Raw genomic sequence first — 24,540 nt, 5'->3', positions numbered from 1 at the left:
ATTTTACCTAAAATGTAATAAATGAAAACTTAAAAGACTAGACTTCGGGTGTGGTTTGTATGGTGATTTCAGTGAAATTGCCTTTATGATCGAATTTTACTATTAATGGACTGTTATGTGTGATCTTTAATAAAAATGTTCATTGAACATACTGGAATTTAGCCTCGGATCACGCTTTATGCAGCTTATGCATCGCTTGCCTTTCCGGCTTTGCGAATTCCGCTGTCGATTTATTAATAATTTCGCTAAAGAATGCTCTCAAACAATGCAAGTACGATAAAGAGCCTGCATTGCCTTTTATTTATGGCGCTTACAGCCATCGAGCCGAGTCAATATCATTGCTAGCCGGGATGCGGTGAAAAGCCAAAGGCAAATCAAAAGTGCAAAGTCTGCAAAGTGCGAATGCCGCCGAAAGAGACGGCTAGAGTGGCAGAGACAGAGAGAGAGAGAGATGGGGGGCATACGAATGGCTGGCGTGCAGTGTGGAGCTTCGGCTGGAAGTGAAATCTCAAAGCCGGCTTGTAATCCCGACGGGTGACATCATTTCATATGCTGGCGCCAGCGGCTTCAAAGCCGTCCGCTTCGAAGCTCCCTGCACCCCCTTCTCAACCCGAGTTCGCCAGGATCAACGACCAAAGGGAAGGGGGGTGGGGGGTTGGCAGGGACGGCGGCGAGCCGGGCAGACGCACACATAAAGTATTGTTGAAGTTGAGAGCTCGTCGGAGATTTTGTCGTCATGCTCTGTAGTTGACATAATTATATTGTAAAATATCGTTGCACATACCATATCTCACAGCGGGCAAAGTGCCCCACCCACCCCTGCTCCGCCTACCCAACGAGCTGGTAATATATGATGTGCGGGTGTGCGACTTTGTGTGTGGGTGTGCATGAAATGGTCACTCATGTTCTCGCCTCCAGGACCTCTTACTGCCACCGCTCTTTCCTCGCCAGGACTTTCAATTTTTAATACCGAGATTTATGAAGCGTTGCTCGAGTTTGAGCCGGAAAGTACACTGCACCTTCTTAGCGCCATAAAAGAATGTGATTATTTAATTAATTATGGCCATATATTGCACAAAAAATGCTAATAAACTAAATCATATATATCATAAAGCATGAACTGGAGAAAAAGAAAATGGAGTTGTTGAAAACGTAAGCATACAAGTATATAAAGCGCCATCTAGTTTTCGTGAGTGTACTCTTGGGGGCGTCTACATCGTATTAGTTTTGCCTTAGTAAATCAGCTGCTGGAGCCAGCTGTGAGCCAAGCGGAAATGACTCCCATTGCTTTATATGATTTTTCATCTTTCTAAAAAACTATTTAGAAATATGTTATATATGTAGCTTACAAAGAGAGAGTTGCAGAGTGAGTGCGAGTAGCTGACCTCCCTTTGACTCCTCGATGCATTTTCCACTTTAAGTGCCGAGCTGGAAACCAGCAACACCAGCAAAAACTTCAGGCTTTGATTCAGTTTCAGTTTCAGTTTCAGTTTCTGTATCTCTTTCTGTTTCGGTTTCTGGGGGAAATACCCAGCTAATTCATTCGTGGATAGCCATCTGAAAACTCAGACTAAACTGAATTGTAGCCATGGCAGCCACAACCTCATATTGCTGTCAGCAACTCGGAAAGCGAATTTCCATTTACGAGGATGGATCAATAAATACACCCACAAGTGTTTCACGATGCGAAAATTGGGCGTGTTTGGAAATGGGGGGTGTGCCCGGGTCTGAATATGCTACTTCAAGACGCATCCCCATATTTCAGATTGCAATAGATTGCCAAAATCGTTCCCGCTCTAGATGAAGTATGTCCAAAATCAGCGAACTCATGCTAATGTTTTATGATCGCTTTTAAATGTATTTAATAATGTTTAAAAGAGAGGAATCCACCCTCGGGAAATCAGGTGTGCTACCCCTTTTCCAAGGAAGTGTGGGGATTTCGGCCGTATCATAAATTACCTCGCTTTGATGTTGGTCATGGAAAAGACTTATCTAAAATCTCTGGCCATATGGAAATGATGTTTCTGGCTAATTACGCATGTCCTCGGGCGGCCACTGACCATCTCCACCACATCCTGCCCACTTTGGCACATCCTTCCCCAGCCGAAATGACACACCTGAAACTTCATTTGAGCGCTTTTCCAAGGGGGACTGGCACAAAAGGGGTGAAGAGACCTCTGGACCAGAGATTCCTGGTCTAGAAAATTCCTCACGCTTTTTGAGTTTCGCTCGAGCAAGGGAATCAACTATGGCGAATACGTTCTGTTGTTCTCCATCGATGCAGGATGCAGGGCATCCAGCTGGGCTAGGTTACCACTCCGTTGCACTGGCCATCGAAAAGTATATAAATATTTCATTCGAAAGCTCAAATTAAATTATATAGCTAGCTGCAAGCATAGCTCAAGTGGCATAGAATACTAAATATCACATCTGGTGTACTCCGCACTTAATTCTTAGCTTTAACAAACAGCTAATTAAATTTGCAGCTCAAATTGTTGTCTTGTTGGAGTTGGTTACTTTGAGTGGCGTTTTGAAGATTTTGCCTGAATTCGAAATTTGTAGATTACATTTCATCAAACTATACAGGTCTTACATGGCTTCCCAATGCATTCCCCATATTAATCAGAGCTTCAGTATTTAGATAATCAATTGTAAAATTAAAAATCGCATTCTATAGCGTTATCATTGCGTAAAAGGGCGTGTGCCTCAATGCTATTTGCCACGTTTGTTTGAGAGCACAAAGATTTTAATTGGGAAAAGTCAGGGTTTTGAGTCCGTAATGGCCCTCTGAAAGGGTATATTCTGTGCCGCGCAGACCAACACGCTTGTGGCTTCCACTTTCACATTCCCCTCAACGATCCGCGCACTGCGGCTTGTTGGCAATGTCACGTAAGCAACGTGGCAGCAACAACGGCAACAACTGCGGCAAACTACAATGAACTGAATAGCGTTGCACAAATTGTTGGCCAAGCCAAAAAACTGTAAATAAATATTTAAACTATTTGTAACTTTATTAACTTTGCTCAAGTGGCGCAATTTATTGCATACCAAAAATGGGGCAGGCAACAGCAGCAACATGCAACTTGGGTGTAAACAAGGCCAACAGAAAGGCGAAAGCGCAAAAAGCCAAACAAAAATTAAAGCGTATTTAATGGCAAATGGGGAAATTGTTGTTTAAGCTGTCTGTGTGTGTGGCGACTTTGTTGCACCATTCATTCCACTCGGATTTAATGGCCAAACTCTATTCTGTATTGTTGTCCTGATACACCCACCACTTCCAGGATATCGCAACCTTATGCGAGTTCCTTTCAATTTTTCAATGCTAGCTGTCTTTGCCAATTAAGAAAAGAAAATTAACGATTTGAGATTTTAGCGTCACGATAATTTAAATAAAAGCCTATTGCAATACCCATATTTGCGAACATTCATCCGAAAGTCCGCACCCTCGTGTCGTCTGCAAATCGCTACCCATCGGGACAGCCATCAATTGCTTTCCAACGAAACCGGAAAGGTTTCCCAGCCGGAAGGGGAACGCGTCCCTCAGGTTAACAGCTCTGCCGGCGGATCCGAGTGTGTTATGCAAATAACAAATATTCTTTTTGGCATTTTGATTGCACGCCTTTTGTTGCTGTGAATTACGCGAAGGTCGCCTGTGAATCCGGCGAAAGCAACAAGTATACCACCCCCCCAAACACACACACACATACAACAAGACACTCCGCACATATCCTCACATCACACACACTCGCGCGCACTGACAGGCTCACTTACCCACACACACAGATACAGATTCATCATACTGCCGGGGCACTTTCTCCACTGGCAACAAAGGCGACAGAAAAGGCGAAAGTGAAAGTCATCACTTTTATTTCATAAAAATTTTATTAGGCCTCCATATTTCATTCACTTAGCCCGAAAAGCGGGAATCTCGCTGAAACACATCCCGGCCATCACTTCTGCACTTGCAGCTCCACAGCTTCGAATCGCAATCCCAGTCCCACTGCGAACGTATCCTGCAATACATTTACATTTGCTCTATTTACTTTTACGACACGTTTGGGCCTCGGCCCAAAGCAACAATGCCATTAAACTTGTAGATACGTAAGTCCGTCTAGAAAAAAGTGTCGCAATTGTTACATAAATTATTCAGATGCTCGCCGGGGTCCTTCGATGTGGAGCATCCCGTAGCACGGAGAACAAAAAAGGAAAGGAGTCGCCTGCCCCGCACACGTGCTCCTCCGCCTGTCCGATCCTCCTACATATTTCATGCAACATGTCAGCTCAATGTGCTGCCGTCGTGTTGACACCTAGGTGGCGCCACTTTAAAGGACTCCCCCTTGCTTGCAGCGAACACTGCGAGAACCGGTTGAAAAATTAATTGTGGCCAGCATTAAGCCAATTAGGGGCCACAGATCCCGACAGAACATTGCTGGCCGGCCGGTCGACAAACTAACCGCATAAATTAGCACTTGGCCGCAAAAGCAAAAGCAGAAGCTGAAGCTGAAGCAGAAGCTGAAGCAGAAGGTCCCTCAAAGGCGGCTAGAAAAAGTTGCACTGCCTTTGGCTTTGTGGCGGCAGCTTTTGTTGATGTTGCCGTTGTTGCTGCGGCAGTTGTTGCTGCCGTTGCTGGTTGGCAAGCGCGGCGCATTCATTTGGCCATAATGAGGCAACGCTTTGCCAGAAGACGAAACAAGTTAAAAAGCCAGGGAGCACTCTGTCCTTGGCCAGAGCTTTGCCACGTCATTCGCCCATTCAGGTGGCATTTTGAGGTGAGCGAGTATTTTTCTAGCACTCCAACTACGGAGGGTATATACATACATACATGCCTGCATACATACGTACGTACCCTTGCAGTCGGAACGAACCAATTACGGGTCAATAATCCTTTCCCGGTAAAATCGATTTTATGGCACGTCTCGTTAGCACGGATCCCACATACTTTATGTTCGACTTACACATTCTAGCATTGGTTTCCATCCATTGTGTTTCCTATACATTTGTAGCCTTGCATTTTTAGCTAGAAGCTTGCAACGCACTAAAGGAGACATTTGATCATGTTTTATGTAGGGGCATGAAGCTCTCCTTTGTCATCAGCAGCGTGCTTCGTCACTACGTATGCGGACGGCAATAGATTGTGTTTATTAAGAATAAAGAATCATTTCGTTTGTGGAACATATCACCATGGTTGCTCTTCTCCTTATTTTGAGGCCACATGTAAGCTGGGAGATGGGGAAACATTTGTTTCTGCTAAAATCATTTAATATGCAATTATGAAATGCTACCAGGGTATTTTTCGACTTGAGAGATTCTGCGAAACGTTTATAGTTAACAATTTGCTATTTATTTTCCATGCAAAGCACATCAGTATATAAAGACGTGATCAGGACTTGTGAGGTAAGTAGTAGTTTACTTTATTCGATAAAACGTGAATATATCGTTATCGATATATTCGTGATCAGGAACTTTAGACGATCTGGTCATGTCGGTCTGTCTGTATAAACAGTGTGATATCGGGAACTATAAAGAAATAACTATAAAGTCACATAACTTAAAGCCACATTATTACGATATATAGCATATCTCTTAAGCTAATAAGGCCAAAAGTAGAGTGTTTCTTAACTTAAAGCCTAACATAGATATGCATATTCATTGGGAATGATTCACTTGGGGACACCGAATCCGAGTTGGGATCTAAAACGAAAGAGCCATGGTGCGAATTATTTGCTTCACGTGTGATTTGTGTGTTGACTGCGGCTTAGCGGGTTGACACTCGCAGACGAGGCAATTATATGTTGCACGACCAAAAAGACGGCAAAACAAAGGGCAACGTCGCCTGAAAGCCACCACCCAGCAGCCCCTCTCCAAGGCCGAAGGGTGGGAGGAGGATTAGGGAGGATTGGGGGGTATAGGAGATAAGGGACAGCGGTGACTGGTGCAACCACGTGTCAAAGGAACTGCTCCGCCGCCGCTCCGCGCCCCTCATCGGCTTCCACTAATCCAACGCAAGTTGCGAGCTCTGTCTGCGGTGGCTGCCACGCCCACCTGGCCAAACAAGTTTCTACATACAACATCCGATTTATTTTTTGATTGATATTTGCGTAACCGTCAGCACTGGTGATTGATTGAAGGGTTGTGGCCCCCTTTTTTCCTCCGCCATCTCCGGCGCACGAGCGCTTTTTGCCAAGCACAGCAAAAGTCAACTTACAATTACTGGGTGGGAGGGGGAATCGGGTTCATAGGAAGGGAACGGGCTGAGGACAAGGACAAGGAAAAGGATAAGGATGAGGATAAGGATGGGAGGACGAAGTGCCTACTGTCAGCTGAGAAATTTTGATCTGAATAATGCGTAATGCGAAATAAATAAGTGGCATATGTGCATGCGAGTGGGTGTGCCGGCGAGTGTGACAAACGATTTTCATTTTGTGTTCTTACCCCCAAAATTGGTCGATGGCTCTTGCTACGCCGAAAAAGATTGGATATGTGGAAAGGGCGAGGGTTAACGACGAGTGGAAAAGGCTACCGACTGACTTGATTTGATTTGATTACCGCTAATCAACTGAACTGCTCAACGGTCTCAGGTCGAGGATTGGACAAATAAAGTGGTCAAATGGGTTTAAATATGGCTCAGAGACTAAAGACCTCAGAGGCAAATCGCGAAATGTGACACGTCCAAAGAGATTTAAGATGCGGACCTCTTATTGAAGTAACTTCTAACTTCTAACTGTACCTTGTTTAAATCTTAAGGTACGCTGATCTATAGATTCCGACATCGTATAAAATCGTTTCCTTTTCTCGAGCACCATGCGGAGTGTCATTCAACAACGGGGCTTCTGCAAATTCGGAGGACTGGAACAATTTTTCGGACATGCTTGTTTATTGGATCGATTGCTTCCAATTCTCGAGCCTGACGGATCGGCAACAATTTCACTATTTAAAATCAAACCTTGCCCAACAAGCGCTCGCATTAGTAAAACATATTCCAGTTACTAATGAAAACTATCGGAAATCAAGTTTTATGACCCTTCCAAGTGAAATAAATTCAAATACCGGGACAGTGGGTAAGTTTGCCGATGGTACCGACGAAGTTATTTGTGGTTAACGAGCTTTTAACTGTGAGGAGCGGGATCCGCGGCTAATTTTCATATGGCTTACAAAATTATAGCGATAACGATAACGATACCCGCCAAGATTGGGCTAAATGCACAGAATCTGAGGAAAAAGGTGTGACCATCCACCGATTTCGGAAATTTCTCACATCACGCTGCGATACGTTAAAGACTTATTAACTTAGCGCGACGAATCCAAGCTCGATGCGCAGCTACAACGCACCACGCAGACGACACACATCCCCGACGGGAAGAGCAAAGTGCACATCGTGCCAGCAGAATCACCAACTATTTAAGTGTACTCGACATTGCATCTCGACGGGAATTCTCCGAAGCTTTCCAGCTCATATGGTGGGCAACTGTACCTCACGGCATACTTGTCGGATCTGCCGCCGCAAGCATCATACTTTGGTTCATGGAAACTACTTTGACACAGCGAGTGTTAATCAGCTGCAAGCCATGGTTCAAGGTTTCTGGAAACGGTGGCACATGGAATAGCTGACATCTCTTCAGGAACGTACAAAATGGCGTTTGGAAACCGGCCATCTGAGGATCGACACACTGGAAGTACTCAAGGAGCCGGGTCGGAACGGTGAAGACTTCTCATATAAACGCCCTATTGCCAAAATTGCAGCGCTGTCTCTGTGCCGAATAACTGTTTAAGGGACATAACACCCTGTATGCGCGCGGACAAGGCACCCCTTATCTTTTGTTTACATTACATTGCTTTGACCCTAACTGTCCTAACTGTCACTTAACATCTTAAGCTAGCATAATCGTATGGCGTGTGCAGAGCCGAAGCTTTAGTTTAGTCACATTTTGCCACTCAATAAATACGTACATAAATAATCATTTCAAGCGGCTGAAATTAACCAACAACATAAACTAAACAGTAACTGGCGGTTTTTATTTGTAAGCAATTAGTATACAGCTGTTTCGATACAAGTCTTACAAATTCAAGGCTATCTGCATTTTTAAATGTTTTTCTTTCTTTTGCATGTTGCCTGCAAATGTTGAATCTGACCTGCTCAGTTGACTGTCCAATCATTTTGTCGTTAACTCATCGACTTTTCCAAGTTAGAATGGTTCAGTTTCCCAATCTTCTGTTGTCTGAAAAGATACGTAGTATTTATGATTGAATCTGTGTAGAACGAACATGATTGATCGTGAGACTTGTTTACCTCCTCTGAGGACGCTTCTTCCTGGCGCTCCAGCTTCTGCCGCTTAGGCAGCGGTTTCCCATCTGGATTTCGCTCTAGTATTGTAGTTAGAAGCCCAGTTAGGTCCTCCGCGGGAAGCCTTCGCTTCCTTGACTCCAGTACTCTGATGAAACCATCAACTTTAAGTCAGAACTCTCACCACTAATCACTTAGACTCACTCGCACAGCAAATCGCAGTTGTGGCCGGTCAACATCTCATTTAGGCGCACGTTGTCATCATTGACAGGTTCCGTCTGGGTAGACTTATTCCCTGTCTTGGATGGCGAAGTCTTAGTCTGGGTAGACTGATTGCCCATCCCCTGATTAAATCCACGCGGTAACTGAGGCTGCACCAAATTCGGGAAATTCCGGAGAAAATAGGAATTGGTTTCGTTGTTCGGATCCGACATCTTGAAGTTCCGTTGTGACATGAAAATGGTTTCTCCGGTACGGCTTCTAGATTTGCACTGAATTCTATAGGGACGGAGCAAAGCCAAATGTCAAAAGTAGGCAGGGCTACCGAATGCAGGGTTGCATTCAATAAATATACAAAAGTAAATTATATTATATAATTATTATATTATATTAATTATATTTAAGTTATTTTTATCCCACTCGTCTGTAGCTGAGTTAAAGAAAAATTTGAATGTTTTTTTTTTTGTAAATGCAATGAAAAAGTTATAATTAAATGCTAAGATGACTAGTTGCTAAATATAATCTAAAAAATCCATCCTTGCTGACGTCATCGACGACTACAATGTGCAGGCTGCCCTTGGACACTGGATCTACAATACTTGCCATCAGCGAACATATCAGCTTTTCCTTTGGCGACCCAACGTTCTGCCCACCAGTCGATGTCATCGTTGGATCGGATCAGCTCCGGTCTCTGTACACAGGAGAACAGAAATACTTTGGTAACGACTTTCCTATCGCTCTCAATACTGTTTTTGTTTGGTTTATTGCGGGTTTTTATTCCGCCTGCGATGATCACCATACTACTGCTGTTACTCATCGCGCGGACCTAGACACAATGGTTCGTTCATTCATGGAGATGGACAGCATTCAATCCAACCAGGCTCTCTTGGACGCTAACGATCCTACAGAGCGTCGTTTGCTGCCACCCATAAGCGCTCGACGGTCGGGGTTTATGTCGTCGAGTGCCCTTTCTAAGAGACGGCACCGCCTATTGAATCGACCTTGCCACAGGCCATCAATCGCCTGTTCTCGCTGGAACGCAAATTTCGTCGGTCTCCCGAATTGAAGCAGCAGTACGAAGCTTTCCTGGACGACTACTTCCAACGTGGACACATGGAGCAACTGACATCGGCTCTGGTTGATGTGTTCCCAGATACTGGACAGCCTGACTACCAAATGTCTTGTAGTTTTTGATGGATCTGGAAAGGAAAGCTCTGGAATACCGCTCAATGAAAGACTTCATATTGGTCAACCGATTCAAGGCGATCTTCTTGGCGTTTGTCTACGTTTCCAGCAGCACCAATATGTTCTGTGCGTAGACATAGAGAAGATGTTTCGCGGAATTCAAATCTTCAAGCCGAACACCAATTTTCAGCGCATTGTTTGGCCCAAGACTGAGAATGAACCTCTGCTTCATTTTCGCCTAATGACGGTGACTTACGGATTGGCACCGTTTCCTTTTTTGGCTGTTCGAGTCCTTAAGCAACTCGGCCACGATCATCGCCAAGAGTACCCTGCAGCAGTCCACGCACTTCTGCACGATGCCTATGTGGACGATATTCCAACAGGGTACAACACCTTCGAGGACCTTATGATTGTAAAGGATGAGCTTATTGGACTCTTGGACAAAGGCAAATTCAAACTACGCAAATGGAGATCCAAAATTTGGCGTCTTCTGAAATCATTGCCTAAAGAAGATAGATGGCAATGCCAAGTCCCACGGTATATTGCGTCACCATTTCGAAACGATCAGCTGCACGGATTCGCCGACGCATCCACACACGAATTGGGGACTGTCGGTCTACATTGAGTTGCAGTTGGATGCAGTTTTCGAGTCACCCTTGTTGCCTCCAAAACTCGGGTGGTTCCGATCAAGCCCGTATCGATTCCAGGTTTGGAGCTAAATGCTGCCTTACTTCTCTCTCGATTGCTTACTCTTGTCCAAACAATTCACTAACAATTCCTCTTTTCAGCTGCTGGACAGATTCAGAAAATGTGCTACACTGGCTTTCAGCTCCCTCACGACGTTGGAACACCTACGTCTGCAACTACTGGAACCATGTTCGCACGGAAGACAATCTTGCTGATTGTGATTCTCGAGGATTTCATCCGTCAAAGCTTCTGGAGCAGCGACTGTGGTGGAAAGGTCCGTCTTGGCTGGGTACACCGAGTGGCCAACGTATCTCCAAGTTTCGATGTCAACACGTAGGATCGAACAGTAAAGCCCACAACTCTACATAACTTTGCTGGCGAAAGTATCAACGAGTTACTCGTACACAAATACTCAACCTGGACGTGTCTTATAAGGATATCTAGTTATTGCTATCGCTTCATTCACACTCTTCGATTGCACCAAAGGAATTCTTCACCATTCCTCACTTCTGAAGAGCTGCTGGCCGCACAACGCCGACTCATTCGACATGTGTAAAAGAAATTCGTTGCCAGAGAATATTCCCAGCTAAAGAATCGACGCCATCTTAACCCTAAATCGCATCTAATCCGGTTCTCTCCCTTCCAGGTTGATTTTGGAATATTGCGAATCGGTGGGAGAATCGAGCAATCTACGCTTAACTTCAATGCCAAGCACCCTATTCGGATACCCGAGGATTCGTTACTAGCTGGACTACTCGTTCTACATTTTCATGTCTCCCATCTTCACACTGGAGTTGATGCAACGTTTGCCAATCTCCGTCAGCAGTACTGGATTCTGGGAGCTCGCAAACTCATCGGAAAGGTACATACATATGTTTGCATGTAAGCTGAGATATACTTATTTATTTATTTATTTGTACATAGTAGACAAAAGTTTTAAACTTATGCTACAATATATATCGGCTATAGCTACTGGGGCTTCCAGCCGGACTTCTTTAGTATTTACCTGATTATTGGGTTACAAATTTATTTGCAAAACAGTGTGCTAGTTGTATTACGAAAGAGTGTTTACAGCAGATGGATTTTTTCAGAAATTTAAGTATATGTTGGAGACTTTCAGGTGTGGGGGTTATTAGCGAAATGCAAGCATCCCACATCTTGCTTATTACTTTTGCATAACTTCTAACTCCTAACTGTAACTTGTTTAAATCTAAAGCTAGCATAATTGCTTGGCGCTTTATTTTAGACACATTTTGCCCCTCAATAAAAACGTAAGCATCGGTGTCGACATAAGCATTTCAAGCGTCTGAAATTAACCAACAAAATAAACTAAACAGTAACACTAGCGAATTAATTTATAAACAATATACTATGATTTGGTGATGATTAGCAAAACAAATTGTTTGTTTTGTAAAAAAAACCCTCATGATAGAAATAATGGGCGCGTCGGGGCCAAAAAACCAAAGAACTCTAGTTCGTTGTGGAGACATTATTTCCGTTAAGACCCAGTTAAGTTATCGGTTTTTGCGCCGCCCCCACTAATGATTGTTCCAATTAGTTATCCCCCGTCCCGTGAATCCTGGACACGATTTCTTTGCGGCAGGTCCTGGAAGTTCCGTTGAGCCTGTGTCCCCCAATAATCCACACAGCAGAGCGCGACCACCTTTCGATTTATCATTTTAAGCCGGCAAACATTATTCCTGCACTCCACTCGGCAAATCTTAACAATTAACACACTTTATGCGGCATTGTCCCAGCCTCCTCCCTTGCTTCCTCCGTTTTTACCCAGAATTTGGGCCAACAATGGGGCCGATGATGAAGTCAATGCCATTGCTGATGAACCTGACAATGAGGGAGGCCCAGCACCCAGCTCCCAGCTTCCAGCTCCCAACACCCGACTGTCAATACCCATCTCCTGGCTGCCAGTGACGCATTGCCTCATTAACACTAAAGCCCCGGCATTTATTTGAGTTGAGTTGGGTGCCGGGTGCTGGGAGCTGGAAGCTGGAAGCTGGGCGGTTGTGCCTCCAGTTGGCACGCATGTTGCCACAAAAGGCGCGGTGGGCTGGGGCGGCTGGCAGGCATAAAAATAAAAGTGTCTCTTAATTTGGACGCCTATGCCGCCGGTGCCATTTCACTTTCACTTTCTAGCTGCCATTGGACCGGCAGTCCGTGTTTGATGGTCTCATCAAAGGCGAACGCGCCGCGAACTTATTAAGCAGCTTTCATTTTTAATTATGCCCTCCCCGACTCGCCGTCTTCGACTTCGACTTGGACTTATATATTTCTTTTTCCGTTTCCGCTCTGGCTGGCTGTCGCAGAAAATTAAAAAATCATTTTGGAGCCCAACACCTTGGGCCCCTGGGGTCTTGGGATCCTGGGCTTCCGAGGCTCTGGGGTCCAGGCACACGCCCCATCCAGTCCATCTAGCCGAGTGCAATCAATCACGCAAAATTTAATTAAATTCTTAGGAAAATTTAACAAAGATGATAATTGTACCCAGTACTCGCCGCGCAAAGGGCATGCTGTGTGCGCGACGAGTATGTAACAGCGAGAAGGAACCTTTGTTTGCCGATTTACAAGCACAAGAAAAATTATGAGAAGCACACGATTAGTTTTTGAAGACCACAAATGTTTGTGTAATTTAATACTCTTTCATATTGTGAAAATAAATTGTTAGAGGTGGACTATTTCTTCCAGTGCTGTCAGCTTGAACTGCGAACTGGTCACGGCATGAAACATGCGGAAGAGACTTGTTCAGCTAAGGCTAAGATAATAACAATTTAAAATTAGGAAATTCAGCGACGAAGTGACAGATATTTGCTGCAACGGATTTAACGTCCGATATTAATAATTTTCGCTTCTGGCGGGGCAATAAATTGAAGCTGGCGCCCCTAAGTATGCTACGATTGTTGCCCTGCCACAAGGAGAGCGAGCAGTCATATTATGCACATAAATCATAAAAACAATGCGTGTGTGTGTGTGTCAGTGTCTTGCTGCAACTGCATGTTTTTGGTGGGGTAAGGGTGTTGCGGAGGTGCCAGTGCCATCCGTCAAAGTTGTTTAAGTGTTTCTCCATGTTAATGCTATCCCAGCAGTTCTGGAAGTCACTCATGACAAATGCCATCGGAGAGCATTACCTCAGCTGGGACAGCATCCAGTAACTTTCAATATTATAGCTGCCATTTCACTAAGCTAACATTATTATCTTAGGTATTGCTTCATCGAGTTTATCTAGCGCGATAACAGGCATACCACATAAGAAGTTAGCAGCATAAAGCATTTCATATCAAATGCTTGTAGTTTCCTTAAATATGCTGATTTTACCCCATTCTGTGCTTATCCCACTGGCAGCTAATTTAAATTGAACAATTCAAAAACCCCCTTCATTCCAAATTCCGCTTAAGCCACTGCACCCGTCCACAACCAACTGCACCCAAATATACCCAACTGTACCCACACACACACACACACACACACACACACACACACACAAGCACAGGCACAGACACACACACACACAGACACTCACTTAGCAGTTGGGTGCGAAGGACCCAAAGGAATTTTCGAGGGCCATTTACATCTAAGAGTGCAGCAGCAGTGGCAACATCGCCTGGTACTCCTCCCTACATTTGGGTGGGTCCGGCGTGGTCTGGTCTGGTCTGATGTGGTGTGGTCTGGGGTGGGAATGGGAATGGGAATGGGGATCTGGAAAAATGGGACTGGGAAACTGGGTGGGCCGGTGGCCAACACATTTATCACACATTGTACATTGTCATTTAAGTGGCATGCCATTTACGAGCATAAGTGCGACAACGATTTTGCCGGCTTTCAGAGCACCAGCAAGTCCTACATTTCAATCAGATCACCGGCGAGTTCTCGAGGACTTCTAACGTATTTTCCGAATCACTGCATCGAAGTACTACTATCTTAAATCTACCTGAATTTAATTTTTTCAGTCTGCGGATGATATGAGCTCTGTTGTTTTTCAATTAGGAAACAATAGATAACGCTGGAAACGAACAAATCGAGTAACAGATACCCTTGTCTCAGCTGGTGGGAGTTAAGCTAAGACAAGATTCCAATATTTCGCGGCATATCGATACAAGTTGGCAAGAAACGAGAAAATTTAAATAAATTTTAATGTTGCAGACGTGGTCGTTTTCTTTTTTTTTTTTTATTTGTCGGCGTTGTAAAAATAATGTGGTCATATCGATAGGAATTTGCAATACATATCACGGTGAATGAAAATTAGGGCGGATTGTCGGAGTAAAATTAGGCGTGGCAAGCTTGCGTCAACGTATATAGAATTACTTAATCCTAAGTCTATGGCCTCCATAGTTCCCAAGACCTCGACTGATCACTTGATTTTGGAAGCCCCTATGAAGGTCAGATGATCATATCATTGTACTTATTCCAACGTGGCCTATGATATTGCAGATTTTCAGGACCTCATCTTCGAGTGAAGAGCAAGAAGTTGCTGGACAGCTTTCCAATTTCTGATCGAGACTGAGGATGATTGGGAAGCAGAGCCGCCAGAACTATTCTTCGATCCTCAAGGGTGCTGCAATATATAGTACTCTAATGTATAACCATTCTACAATAATACATTTCTGGCGCACATAAGTTACATATAATTTCATAAATAAAAAAAAACATTTCATGGCTAGTTTTTATAAAAAATTCTTCTATAATGATGTTGAGCTAATATGCTTTTTATTTTTATTATTATACGAAAAGACGATTTTCAACAGAATTCCTAATGAGCTGCAGACGCAGCTCATTCTCGCTTCGTCGATCCTGCTACTTTATGATCTTTTGGACGATGATTGGGTTTCGGTCACTGAATCCAACGAAGACATCTCCAGTTGACCAAAAACTCGATGAAGGCCATCCGGGTCAACAAAGGGTGCCAGCGAGGCACGTGAGCTAGGCTGCTAGAATGCTAGACTGTCCTGATCCTTTAGTGTGCGGGCAAAGGCTTCTAAGTTTATGTTCTAGGTGACCCAGCACCTGTGGATTCCGTGACATCTGAACGACTGCAACCTCCAGAAACAACCCAGCCTAACTGAGTCTGTTGCATTATCGGCAATCCCGACAGAAGCTTGGCGCCAATCAGTAAATCTATGCGTTGAGAACGACGAAACTGTGGGTTCGCGAGCTTAAGGTTTTGGCAAAGACACTAGAATAACAAGATGCGTAACGGCCATACATTCGTTTGGCACTATGCAGCCACTTTTTTGGTGAAGGCCAAATTTGCTCTCTTTCCGCTCGCTCACGTTGAGAGCGTAAGAAATATAAAAATAGAATTTGCTTGCTTGTGTGAGTAAAAACAAGAGACGAGAACGCGTATATGTGTGCGTGTTGTGCTAGAAGACGATTTTCGGGCCGAAATCAATTCTGATCGAAGAAACGAATTTACATATTTGGAGTTGTGGCCAATTTCGTAGCAATATGATGAAATAAAATATAAATTCCCTGACTATTATAATAATTATTATAATAATAATTAAAGCAAATACAAAGGAAATTATTATAACTACTGTAATTTGAAACATAAATTTTCCAAAAAGAAGACATAACATTGAGAAATAAATATTTCATAAAAATAATAATTATTTTTTAATTTTATAAAAAAATAATAATTTTATTAATAAATAATAAAAATAATAATTTTATTAATAAATAATAAAAATAATAATATTTCATAATAATATTTCATAATAAAAATAAAAATAATAATACGTAGTAGAAAATAAAAATTAATAAAATAAATAAAAATATGAAAACAGTTCGTTGCAAAAGTCAAATCGTCAGGCACGAAGTGCGGACACAAGCACTCAACAATCATTGCCTTATTAATTTTTCTCACGCCGCAAGCTGAATACCCTAATGACAAGTATTCTAATATAAAGTCATTTTCGAAATTTATTTTGTGATGTACATAGATTCGTCTATTACTATTTCTAAGCTTTATTTAAATAATAATAACGTTGAGGCAATGCAAAACAAGAATTTTTCGCATGGTGCCAATTGATAAAAAATAATATAGATTTAAAGTCAACGAACTTCTAAGGTGAAGGGCATATTTTGTCAAATTTACAATACATGAGCATACGTGTGCACACATACAGTTGTATGCTATCACTGTATGCGTAGAAAAGAACTGTTTGCTGTAGCGCTCTCCGCTCTTTCTCTCTCGAACAAAAACTCAAGAGAGCCTGGAGCCACCTCTAGAGCCACGGCCAAAAAATCGCGTGCCAAAAATTTGTATGGCCGTTACGCATCTTGTTATTCTAGTGTCTTTGGTTTTGGGTTATGTTCAGCTGCAAGTGTCAATGCTTAAGCACGACTGACTTTCAATAATATTGGAGGCTATTGGAGTAATGTATCTACTGACGAACCATCTGTCTCAAAGCTCCCGCCATCTTAAGATGAAGCTGATTCGCGAATCGCGATGTTATAAGGTGCAGTTGAGATCCACAATCGAACAGAGCACGGCATGGATCGAAGATTACTGGACGGTTCCTCACTAATACGGTGGCAGTGGCTAGTGCACAACATCATTACCAAGATTCTGGGCAAGAAGAGCAGCAGACGTTCCTGGCAATGCTGAGGGTTCTACGGCATGATGTGAGTCAGAATCAAACGTTTCTCCAGGCTGTGATCCTTCATGTGGTGAAGGCGAGGCCAAGTGTGGAGCTTAGATTCGAAAGCACGGCAATTGCTGGAGTTGCACACCTCCGTGGAAGACCAGTCCTGATACAATTTATGCATAGTGCAAGCCATTTTGCATTTTTTTTCCCAAAATACCAATGTATTATGGTCACACTATGTTATCGAATGGTCTTAGTGTTAGCGCATAAATAAATATATTGGCATTCCTAAATGGTTCGTTAATTAGCACATTCTCTTTTTCCCTTTTTGTTTTACCTCCAAATTGGTTTGCTTTATTATCCTGGCGCTTTTTATTATGGAGAGACCGCTTTTGACACTATAATATATACAAGACAATCATGTCTTTCTAATATAGAATAAACAATCAGTCTTTTAACTGAGAGACAAGTTTCGAGATTGGTCAAATTGCTCAAAAGATGTAAATATGGCAATATTTTCCACACTTTGTATATTTAAGCTTTCTTAATTTCAAAGGAACCATTCAAAATCCACATTGATTTTCGATCAAGTTGGCGGGCAAATTGCTTTCACTTGTGATTACGTTTCGCTGTGAATGAATTGACTGAGTTCACTTTCTTTCACAACTTGACTGAGAAACAAGCTTCAGTGCTCAACGGAATTAAAAAATGGCAGAGAAATTGAAAGAGGATGCAACCCAAACTGGAAACAAGGACTTCTTGGTGACAGACGATCCTGAGCAGCCGAGCGAGTCGCCCACCCAGAAGGAACCGCCCACCCAGAAGGAATCGCCCACCCAGGAGGAATCGACCACCCAGAAGGAGGGTTCGCAGTCCGCAGATGCCGAGGAAGAATACTTTAGAAAAGTGAGCGAGCCCATCGATGATGACATAAAGGAGCTGGAAGAGATGATTGCCCTGAATGAGGAGGAATGTAATAGGCAGTTATTCAATCGTCTCCTGAATATAATCGGAGTTGAAATAGAAAAAAATCTACATTTGCAGAAGAAGTAGTATATGCGATTTCTGTTAACCTACTCCAAAAATAACTATGAATTATCGAATGGTCTTAGTGTTGACGCATAAATATAATTATAATAATAATAATTAATAATTTGTTATTATCTATTTCGAGAAATGAAAAGGGGATTGATTTTTCTGTAGTGATTTCAAACGATTATTGTTTATTTATGTTAGCGAACGAGATTCTCCATCGATGCGCGCATGCAAATGTTACGAAAGACAGTGTTAATAAGCGACTAAATTGCGCGGGAGAACTAGGAAGTGAGTAAACCCGTGGGGGTGGGGGGTGATAGCTTAGATGCTCACGCAGCTTCTCTGCCTAGATAACGAAGATAATGCTGCACAGCTGAGGTGCGCGCAGTTGATCTGTGTCTTCAAAGTTGGCATGTAGAAGGGTATACTCGATTCGTTCGAAAGTATGTAACAGGTAGAAGAATGCGTTTTGGACCATACTAAGTATATATATTCCTGATCAGGATCAATAGCCGAGTCGTACTGGCGATTTGGTCCATCCGTCTGTCTGTCCGTATGAACTTCTCGATCTCAGGAACAATATAAGCTAGAAAGAGAGCTGAGATTAGGCATACAGATTCTAGAGACATAGACGCAGCGCATGTTTGTTTCCCAATGTTGCCACGCCCACTCTAACGGCCCCAAGCCGCCCAAAACTACCACGCCCACAATTTTTTCAAAATATGATATGATATGATATGATATATAAGTAAAAATATTTCTAATATGATTATTGTGACGTTGACATCCGAAGCTAAATCCCACTCGCCTTGAAAGGGTTGCTAATTCCGTATTTTTCCAGTGTGAAAAGGTATGAAACCCAAAGAGGACATCCAATGCAGGAGGCGCTAAGGGACGGAGGACGAAGGCTCCAGGGTCAGGTAGAAATAATCCAATTTAGAAACCGCTAGTCCAGCGCTAATCCGAAAACGTTTGCGACTCACCTTCGTGGATGTGGATCAATGAATGAATCCGAAGGCTTTCATGAATCTGTTTGCGCGGCGATTAAAAGGGGGATGGATCGCTAATCCGCGGCCCAGGATACAGGGGTAATCCTCGAGCGCAGCCTCTTCCTCCCGTATAAATAGATCGGCGTCCGGTGGACCGGGCACAGTCGTTCTAAGAACTCAAACAGTGACACACATTGCAATATTATTACGATGGATACGACACCAATCTTCCAGTCCAGCTTCTCCATCCGATCGCTGCTCTCCGTGGACAAAAAGGAGGAGTCTCCCATTTCGAAACACAACTCAGGATGCAGCTCCAGCTCATGCTCGAGCTCCAGTTCCAACTCCAGCTCGGATTCGATGGCCGCAAAGAGCAATGCAAAGCCGGCTTTCACCTACAGCGCCCTCATAGTGATGGCCATCTGGAGCAGCTCCGAGAAGCGTCTGACCCTGAGCGGGATCTGCAAGTGGATCGCGGACAACTTCCCGTACTATCGCACCCGCAAGAGCGTCTGGCAGAACTCGATCCGGCACAACCTGAGCCTCAATCCGTTCTTCGTTCGGGTGCCGCGAGCTCTCGATGATCCTGGACGTGGCCACTACTGGGCACTCGATCCGTATGCCGAGGATCTGTCCATCGGCGAGACGACGGGACGCCTGCGCCGCAGCAATTGGCAGCAGAATACGGTGGCGAGGCCCAAGGTCACAGGACATCCCTATCAGCGAATGCCATATTATGGGCACGGGCACGGTAGCGGCCCATATATCAAGTCCCACAGCGCCTACTTCCCCATAGTGGACCATCAACACCATGCCGCCATGGTGCAGCACTACCAGGCCATGATGCACAGATACCAGATGATGCCACATCCGCACCATCACCCGCATCAGCATCAGCATCCTCATTTCATCCAGCAATCGAAGCCCCTTCATGTCCAGGAGCCGTATCATCATCACCGCTACCATCTCCACCAAGAGTGAATTTCAGCAGTCCCAGAGGCATGAAGACTCACTCAAACACTACGAACTGTGAAAATTCCTTCTTGGCGTAGAACGCGGCAATGTTGTTAGCCTTAAATCATATAGGGTCATATCCATAGAAACTATGCCCAGGCCTTAAAATAAATCCCAGTAAACGTTACGAGCATATAAATATAGATGATTCGACATTCGAAGAATAGTGCGAAGTTTTTATTGTATTTTGGCTCAATGATTTATATATTTTGCTTATTTAAAACTATAATTATTATAAACTGGCATTAAAATAAATCTTAATCTCCGAAAGGCTTGGTTCTTTTTTCATACTGACAATAACTTATTTTTTCTGAATATCCAATATATTTATATTGGATTTAAAATCGATGGGTAGGAATATTGATTTCATTAACTTAATTACATAAAATAGTCCATATGCTAGCAGGGTTTTAGTTTTGTGATATTCATGTGCGCTTCGTCACTACGTGAATTGTCGTCCGCAGGGCTGTAAGCCTTTCGAAAAACCCTAAGCGCAAAGCCCATGTATTGTTACAGCAGGTACATACTTAGCTTTTCTTTTGGTTTTTAATTGCATCCCTGGAAACACTTGAATATTTCAACACAATTTAAATAAAGGGCTTCGCAGCTGGTCTACGAGCACATGAAAGTGCTGCGTTCTCGAGGATCCCAACTAGCCGCTGTTCCGGGAAGTTTTCAACTTGTCGTCGGTTGAAGCTGCATCGCCTCGTTGGATGCCACATCCAAATGCCGGCTGTAAATGACTTAAGTGCCTGGCATTTATCTGCTAAAACGTGTCCTGCTTTCGTCCTTGTCATCGTCACAGTTATTCACTTGGCTTTACTCGTTGGAGTGACAGCAGCCGCCTCGTTGTTGCCGCTGTCACACCTGTTAAGTAAGTGAGTCGGGCAGTGGGTGTACTTGGATGCGGATGCGGATAGGGATGGAGGCCATAGTTGCACAAACATCCAACTTTTTTGGCCAAGCGAGAGGTTTTACATTAAATTCATTTCGCCGCACGAACAACAAGAGAGTGCGCAATTGAATGCCAAATGACTTTGAAACTTCTCGCCGCGCAAACAATAAGCCGCAATGCAATGACAACGAGATTCCCTTAAAATATTACACATTTTCCGAATCCATTCTGTTTGCCCAGCGTGGCAGAAGTGAATGATCCGCTTACCGGCCCGATTCCCAGCATAGGGACAACTTATTGGCCATCTCTCCCCGCCGTTCCGCCGGAAAACTACCGATGCCAAGCCATGATATTGCACAGATCCATTGTGTCACTGTTCTGGAGTGGTCAAATCGAAAGTTTCCTTCGATTGTCTGTGGCTTGGCTTTGGCGTTTGTTTAGGTTCGCAAAGTTGCTGATGAACCATGAGTTCGAAGGCATTGTTTTCGGTGATAAGAGTGCGGAATACTTTCAAAACTCCTCTGAGACCCCTGTGTTATGCCAACACTGATCAGACAAAAGAAAGATTGGATTCAAGAATAAAACTGCAGTGCCACAGTTGATTTGCTGTGGAATGCCCTTAGATGTCTTATTTTGTTCGAATTGAGCAAAGAGCACAACTTTATGGTGTTATGGTGTGGATGTAGCTCTCACTTCAGAAGTTGTTACCTTAAATTTCAAAATCGACTTCCATCCGGTCCTATGGTTTTAATCGCCGAGGAGGTGATGGTGGATGTGTTCCCGTGAGATTAGGGTATTACTGGACGAACTTTTGTTTCTGTTCTGTTTCATGCACGACACACCCATTATGCTTTCTTTTTGAGACGGAGAGTGGCTTTCAAAGAATGCACTCGGCATTTTGCGAGCTTATGACGGCAGCACAGCGGACTCTAACTAGGTCACTAATGCCGCCGCCGTTGCCGTGTGCAACGTGCATTGTCACAGGGATGCGAGTGGCAGTGCCGGGTACATCATGTACTGCGCTTGTTCTCGGAATTTCATGAATATGTGAAATATGCAACACACACAAATTATGAAATACGAAAAAAGTTGCGAGCAAACTCGCAGAACTGACTTTGCAGCATGCCTCCTGAGTTTTTAAGCCCCTGCAGCTGCGGGAATTGTGTATTAGTCGATTAGAAATTAAAAAGTATTCAACCGAACGAAGTCTTTTACTTTAAAGTAAATGAAGGCAAGCCTCATTGCTCTGTCTATATTGTATTCTTGTATTTATTTTGCATTCAAGTTTTATGACACCACATTTTTATCCGTGTGTGTTGACTGAGCTAGAAACGCCAAATAAATCTCCTGCCCTTGAGGCGGAGCTCTGCCTGTGGTCCTTTGGAGTTTAGATATTCCCCGAAATATGGATTCGCAGGACGCGCAGGATACGCTGGAGTAATGTGAAAACTTCTGGCTGGGTGACCATCACCAGCCATCTCTATCTCCATCTCGATTGAGTGTTTAATGTTTTGTCGCACAACTTACGGCAACTTGCTGATGAGGCCACTTCTCATTGCCCTCCATCCGTCCATCAGTCCATCCGTCCACCGCCTCACCCCACCCACCTGGCGCAGTGGAGAAGATTTATTTCTTCATCGGCGTCTTCCATTTGCCGGCCTGCCATTTTCCAAATAATTACACATTTACATTTTCATAGACAATTTCGGCGCAAATCATGGAATCAACTTCACTTCACTGACACGAGTACATGCGAATAAAGTCAACAGAGTTCTCTGCTCTCGGTCCTGAGTTGCGGCTCCTTCGTCCTGCGGCACCTTCGTCCTGCCAGAGGGGGCAAGTTGGCCGTGGCCGCCACTGTATCGGGTCAAACGCCGGAAACGGAAGTCGGATGGAGCGATGCGATGCGCTGCGGTGCGGTGAGATAGGATGCGATGGGATGGGCAGCCTTGCACGGAACCGATCTGGATGGAACTGAATGGAATGGACTGCGCTGGGTGGTCCATTGTGGCGGCTTTATCTGGCCAATGTTTGCGCGCTGATGTTGATGGCTATCTTTAAAAAGACATAAATCATTTGGGGGGTGGAGGCACGCTGGATGCTGGATGTTGGATGTTGGACGCTGGATGCGGGGCTACCGACTGGGAAGCCACTGGCCTAGTCTACGTAATTAATCATGGCGAAAGGCGCTGACTTAATTCCTCGAACCGACGGCTGTGCATAGTTTTGGGCCGCTCGTTGCCATTAACATGGCCCTTTGTGAGTGCAAATTGTCGAATCAATTTGTAACGATTATGAAATCCTTTCGCAACGGTTGCGTAATTTGCGCAAATTAAGAGCCTGGCCCCTTTAATTCGCATTGAATGGATATGGAAATTCCAAATTCGAGCAAGGCGAGTGTAAAGATTGCGGCCCTTCAAAACTGTCCAATGTCGAGCTGAAACGCCTGGTATTCGCACCCAAACTTCAGGCTAAATTAAATTCCACTCTTGGTCAATTGCACTCAAAGAACCGCAAATAGTTATTGCAATTGCAAAAGGCCTGTGGCCAAGAGCGAGTTTCTGGTTTCTGGTTTCTGATGGGCGCCAAATTGGGGTTCAAGATGCCCGAAGGGCGGACACAAATGGCAGAGATACGTGTAACCGGAAGTGCCGTACACACACACACACACATGCGCACGCACACACAGACGAATATGTCATTCATTATTTAATATCTAATTATCAAATGTAGCTCTTGTTGTCATGACTGTTGTTTGTTGCTATTGCTGCCGCTGCTGCGATAACAATTAAAACAAGGAAGGCGTCGAAATGAACATGAACAGCTGCCACCACAACTTGGCCACTAGCCACGCCCCAGCCCCCTGACCGCCGCCCTTTGACCTCCTGCCACCCACCTCGCATACTTCCGCCCCTCGAAAACTCGCATGACAAGCAATTGAAATTGCAAGTGGCCACGCCCACTGGCCCAAGCATCAGTTGTTCGCCTTAATTGTCGCCGTTGTTGTTGTCGCAAATTTATGAGCCGCACTCTGGAGTGGTTTTGGTTTGGCTTGGGCTTGGGCTTGGGTCTCGACTTGGGTTTGGGTTTGGGCCTCGGTGGCTTAAGAGAGCATTTCTGGTTATTGTTATGGCGGAAGTGGAGGTGGAAATGGAGGTGGAAATGGAAATGGAAGCACGGGCCCGAGTGGTTCGCCAATTAGGCGGGGCGCCACGGCGCAGGAAAGTGCCCTTCCACCGCATTTGAACTTGACGCCTGGATGGCAGGCCCCTTGGAAACGCAACTATCCGTAGATTGGAAGGGTGCTTATCGCACCGTCATTGCACAAGCCCTCTCCATTCCACTCCGGCTGATTCAATAAATAACGTTTGCCATTAAAGTTTAATGGCACATACTGTTTAGTTACCTCTGAAACTAAAGTCATGCTCCTTTAAATGTTATTCGGTAAATTGTCATATTGAGTGCGATGTAATTTTTTTGTTTAGACTTGAGAATCCAATCCAAAGGAAAGACTTTTAAGACCACAAAAGTGCTGGAGTACCTCGACTATCAATTACCCCTTACTTAACTAGTGGGAGTAGAAGAGGGATAGGAGAAAGAATAGAATTTGTGGGCGTCACTAGATTCTGCCTGCTTTAT

The 24,540-nt window shown here is 44.1% G+C and overlaps 3 protein-coding genes across 3 annotated transcripts; 2 read left to right on the top strand and 1 right to left on the bottom strand.

Annotated features, from left to right (window-relative positions):
- Positions 1–8,005: 8,005 nt before the first annotated feature.
- On the bottom strand, positions 8,006–8,772 carry LOC117147328. Its single transcript, XM_033314182.1, has 3 exons — positions 8,486–8,772; positions 8,288–8,429; positions 8,006–8,216 (listed from the first exon to the last, which is right to left on the bottom strand). The coding sequence occupies exons 1-3, from the start codon at positions 8,734–8,736 to the stop codon at positions 8,184–8,186; spliced, it is 426 nt and encodes a 141-aa protein (XP_033170073.1). The 5' UTR covers positions 8,737–8,772; the 3' UTR covers positions 8,006–8,183.
- An 8,843-nt stretch (positions 8,773–17,615) lies between these two features.
- On the top strand, positions 17,616–18,082 carry LOC117148133. Its single transcript, XM_033315358.1, has one exon. The coding sequence runs from the start codon at positions 17,677–17,679 to the stop codon at positions 18,019–18,021; it is 345 nt and encodes a 114-aa protein (XP_033171249.1). The 5' UTR covers positions 17,616–17,676; the 3' UTR covers positions 18,022–18,082.
- Positions 18,083–19,202: 1,120 nt separating this feature from the next.
- Positions 19,203–19,973, top strand: LOC117148542 (fork head domain transcription factor slp1). Its single transcript, XM_033315974.1, has one exon. It carries the CDS (start codon positions 19,203–19,205, stop codon positions 19,971–19,973), a length of 771 nt encoding a protein of 256 aa, XP_033171865.1.
- The last annotated feature ends 4,567 nt before the right edge of the window (positions 19,974–24,540 follow it).

This window comes from Drosophila mauritiana, chromosome X, assembly GCF_004382145.1.
Source record: "Drosophila mauritiana strain mau12 chromosome X, ASM438214v1, whole genome shotgun sequence".
NCBI lineage: Eukaryota > Metazoa > Arthropoda > Insecta > Diptera > Drosophilidae > Drosophila > Drosophila mauritiana.
The sequence above is the reverse complement of the archived record's forward strand: the minus strand, read 5'-3'. Positions and strand labels throughout refer to the sequence as shown.

What these genes read in the sequence shown, in the direction of transcription:
- LOC117148133 (XM_033315358.1), top strand. Translation starts at nt 17,677, where the DNA reads ATGGCAGAGAAATTGAAAGAGGATGCAACCCAAACTGGAAACAAGGAC.
- LOC117147328 (XM_033314182.1), bottom strand. Translation starts at nt 8,736, where the DNA reads ATGTCACAACGGAACTTCAAGATGTCGGATCCGAACAACGAAACCAAT. An exon ending in AACTGCGATTTGCTGTGCGA is followed by an intron (nt 8,430 to 8,485) that starts GTGAGTCTAAGT and finishes TGGTTTCATCAG; the next exon opens with AGTACTGGAGTCAAGGAAGC. An exon ending in AAGAAGCGTCCTCAGAGGAG is followed by an intron (nt 8,217 to 8,287) that starts GTAAACAAGTCT and finishes GTATCTTTTCAG; the next exon opens with ACAACAGAAGATTGGGAAAC.
- LOC117148542 (XM_033315974.1), top strand. Translation starts at nt 19,203, where the DNA reads ATGGATACGACACCAATCTTCCAGTCCAGCTTCTCCATCCGATCGCTG.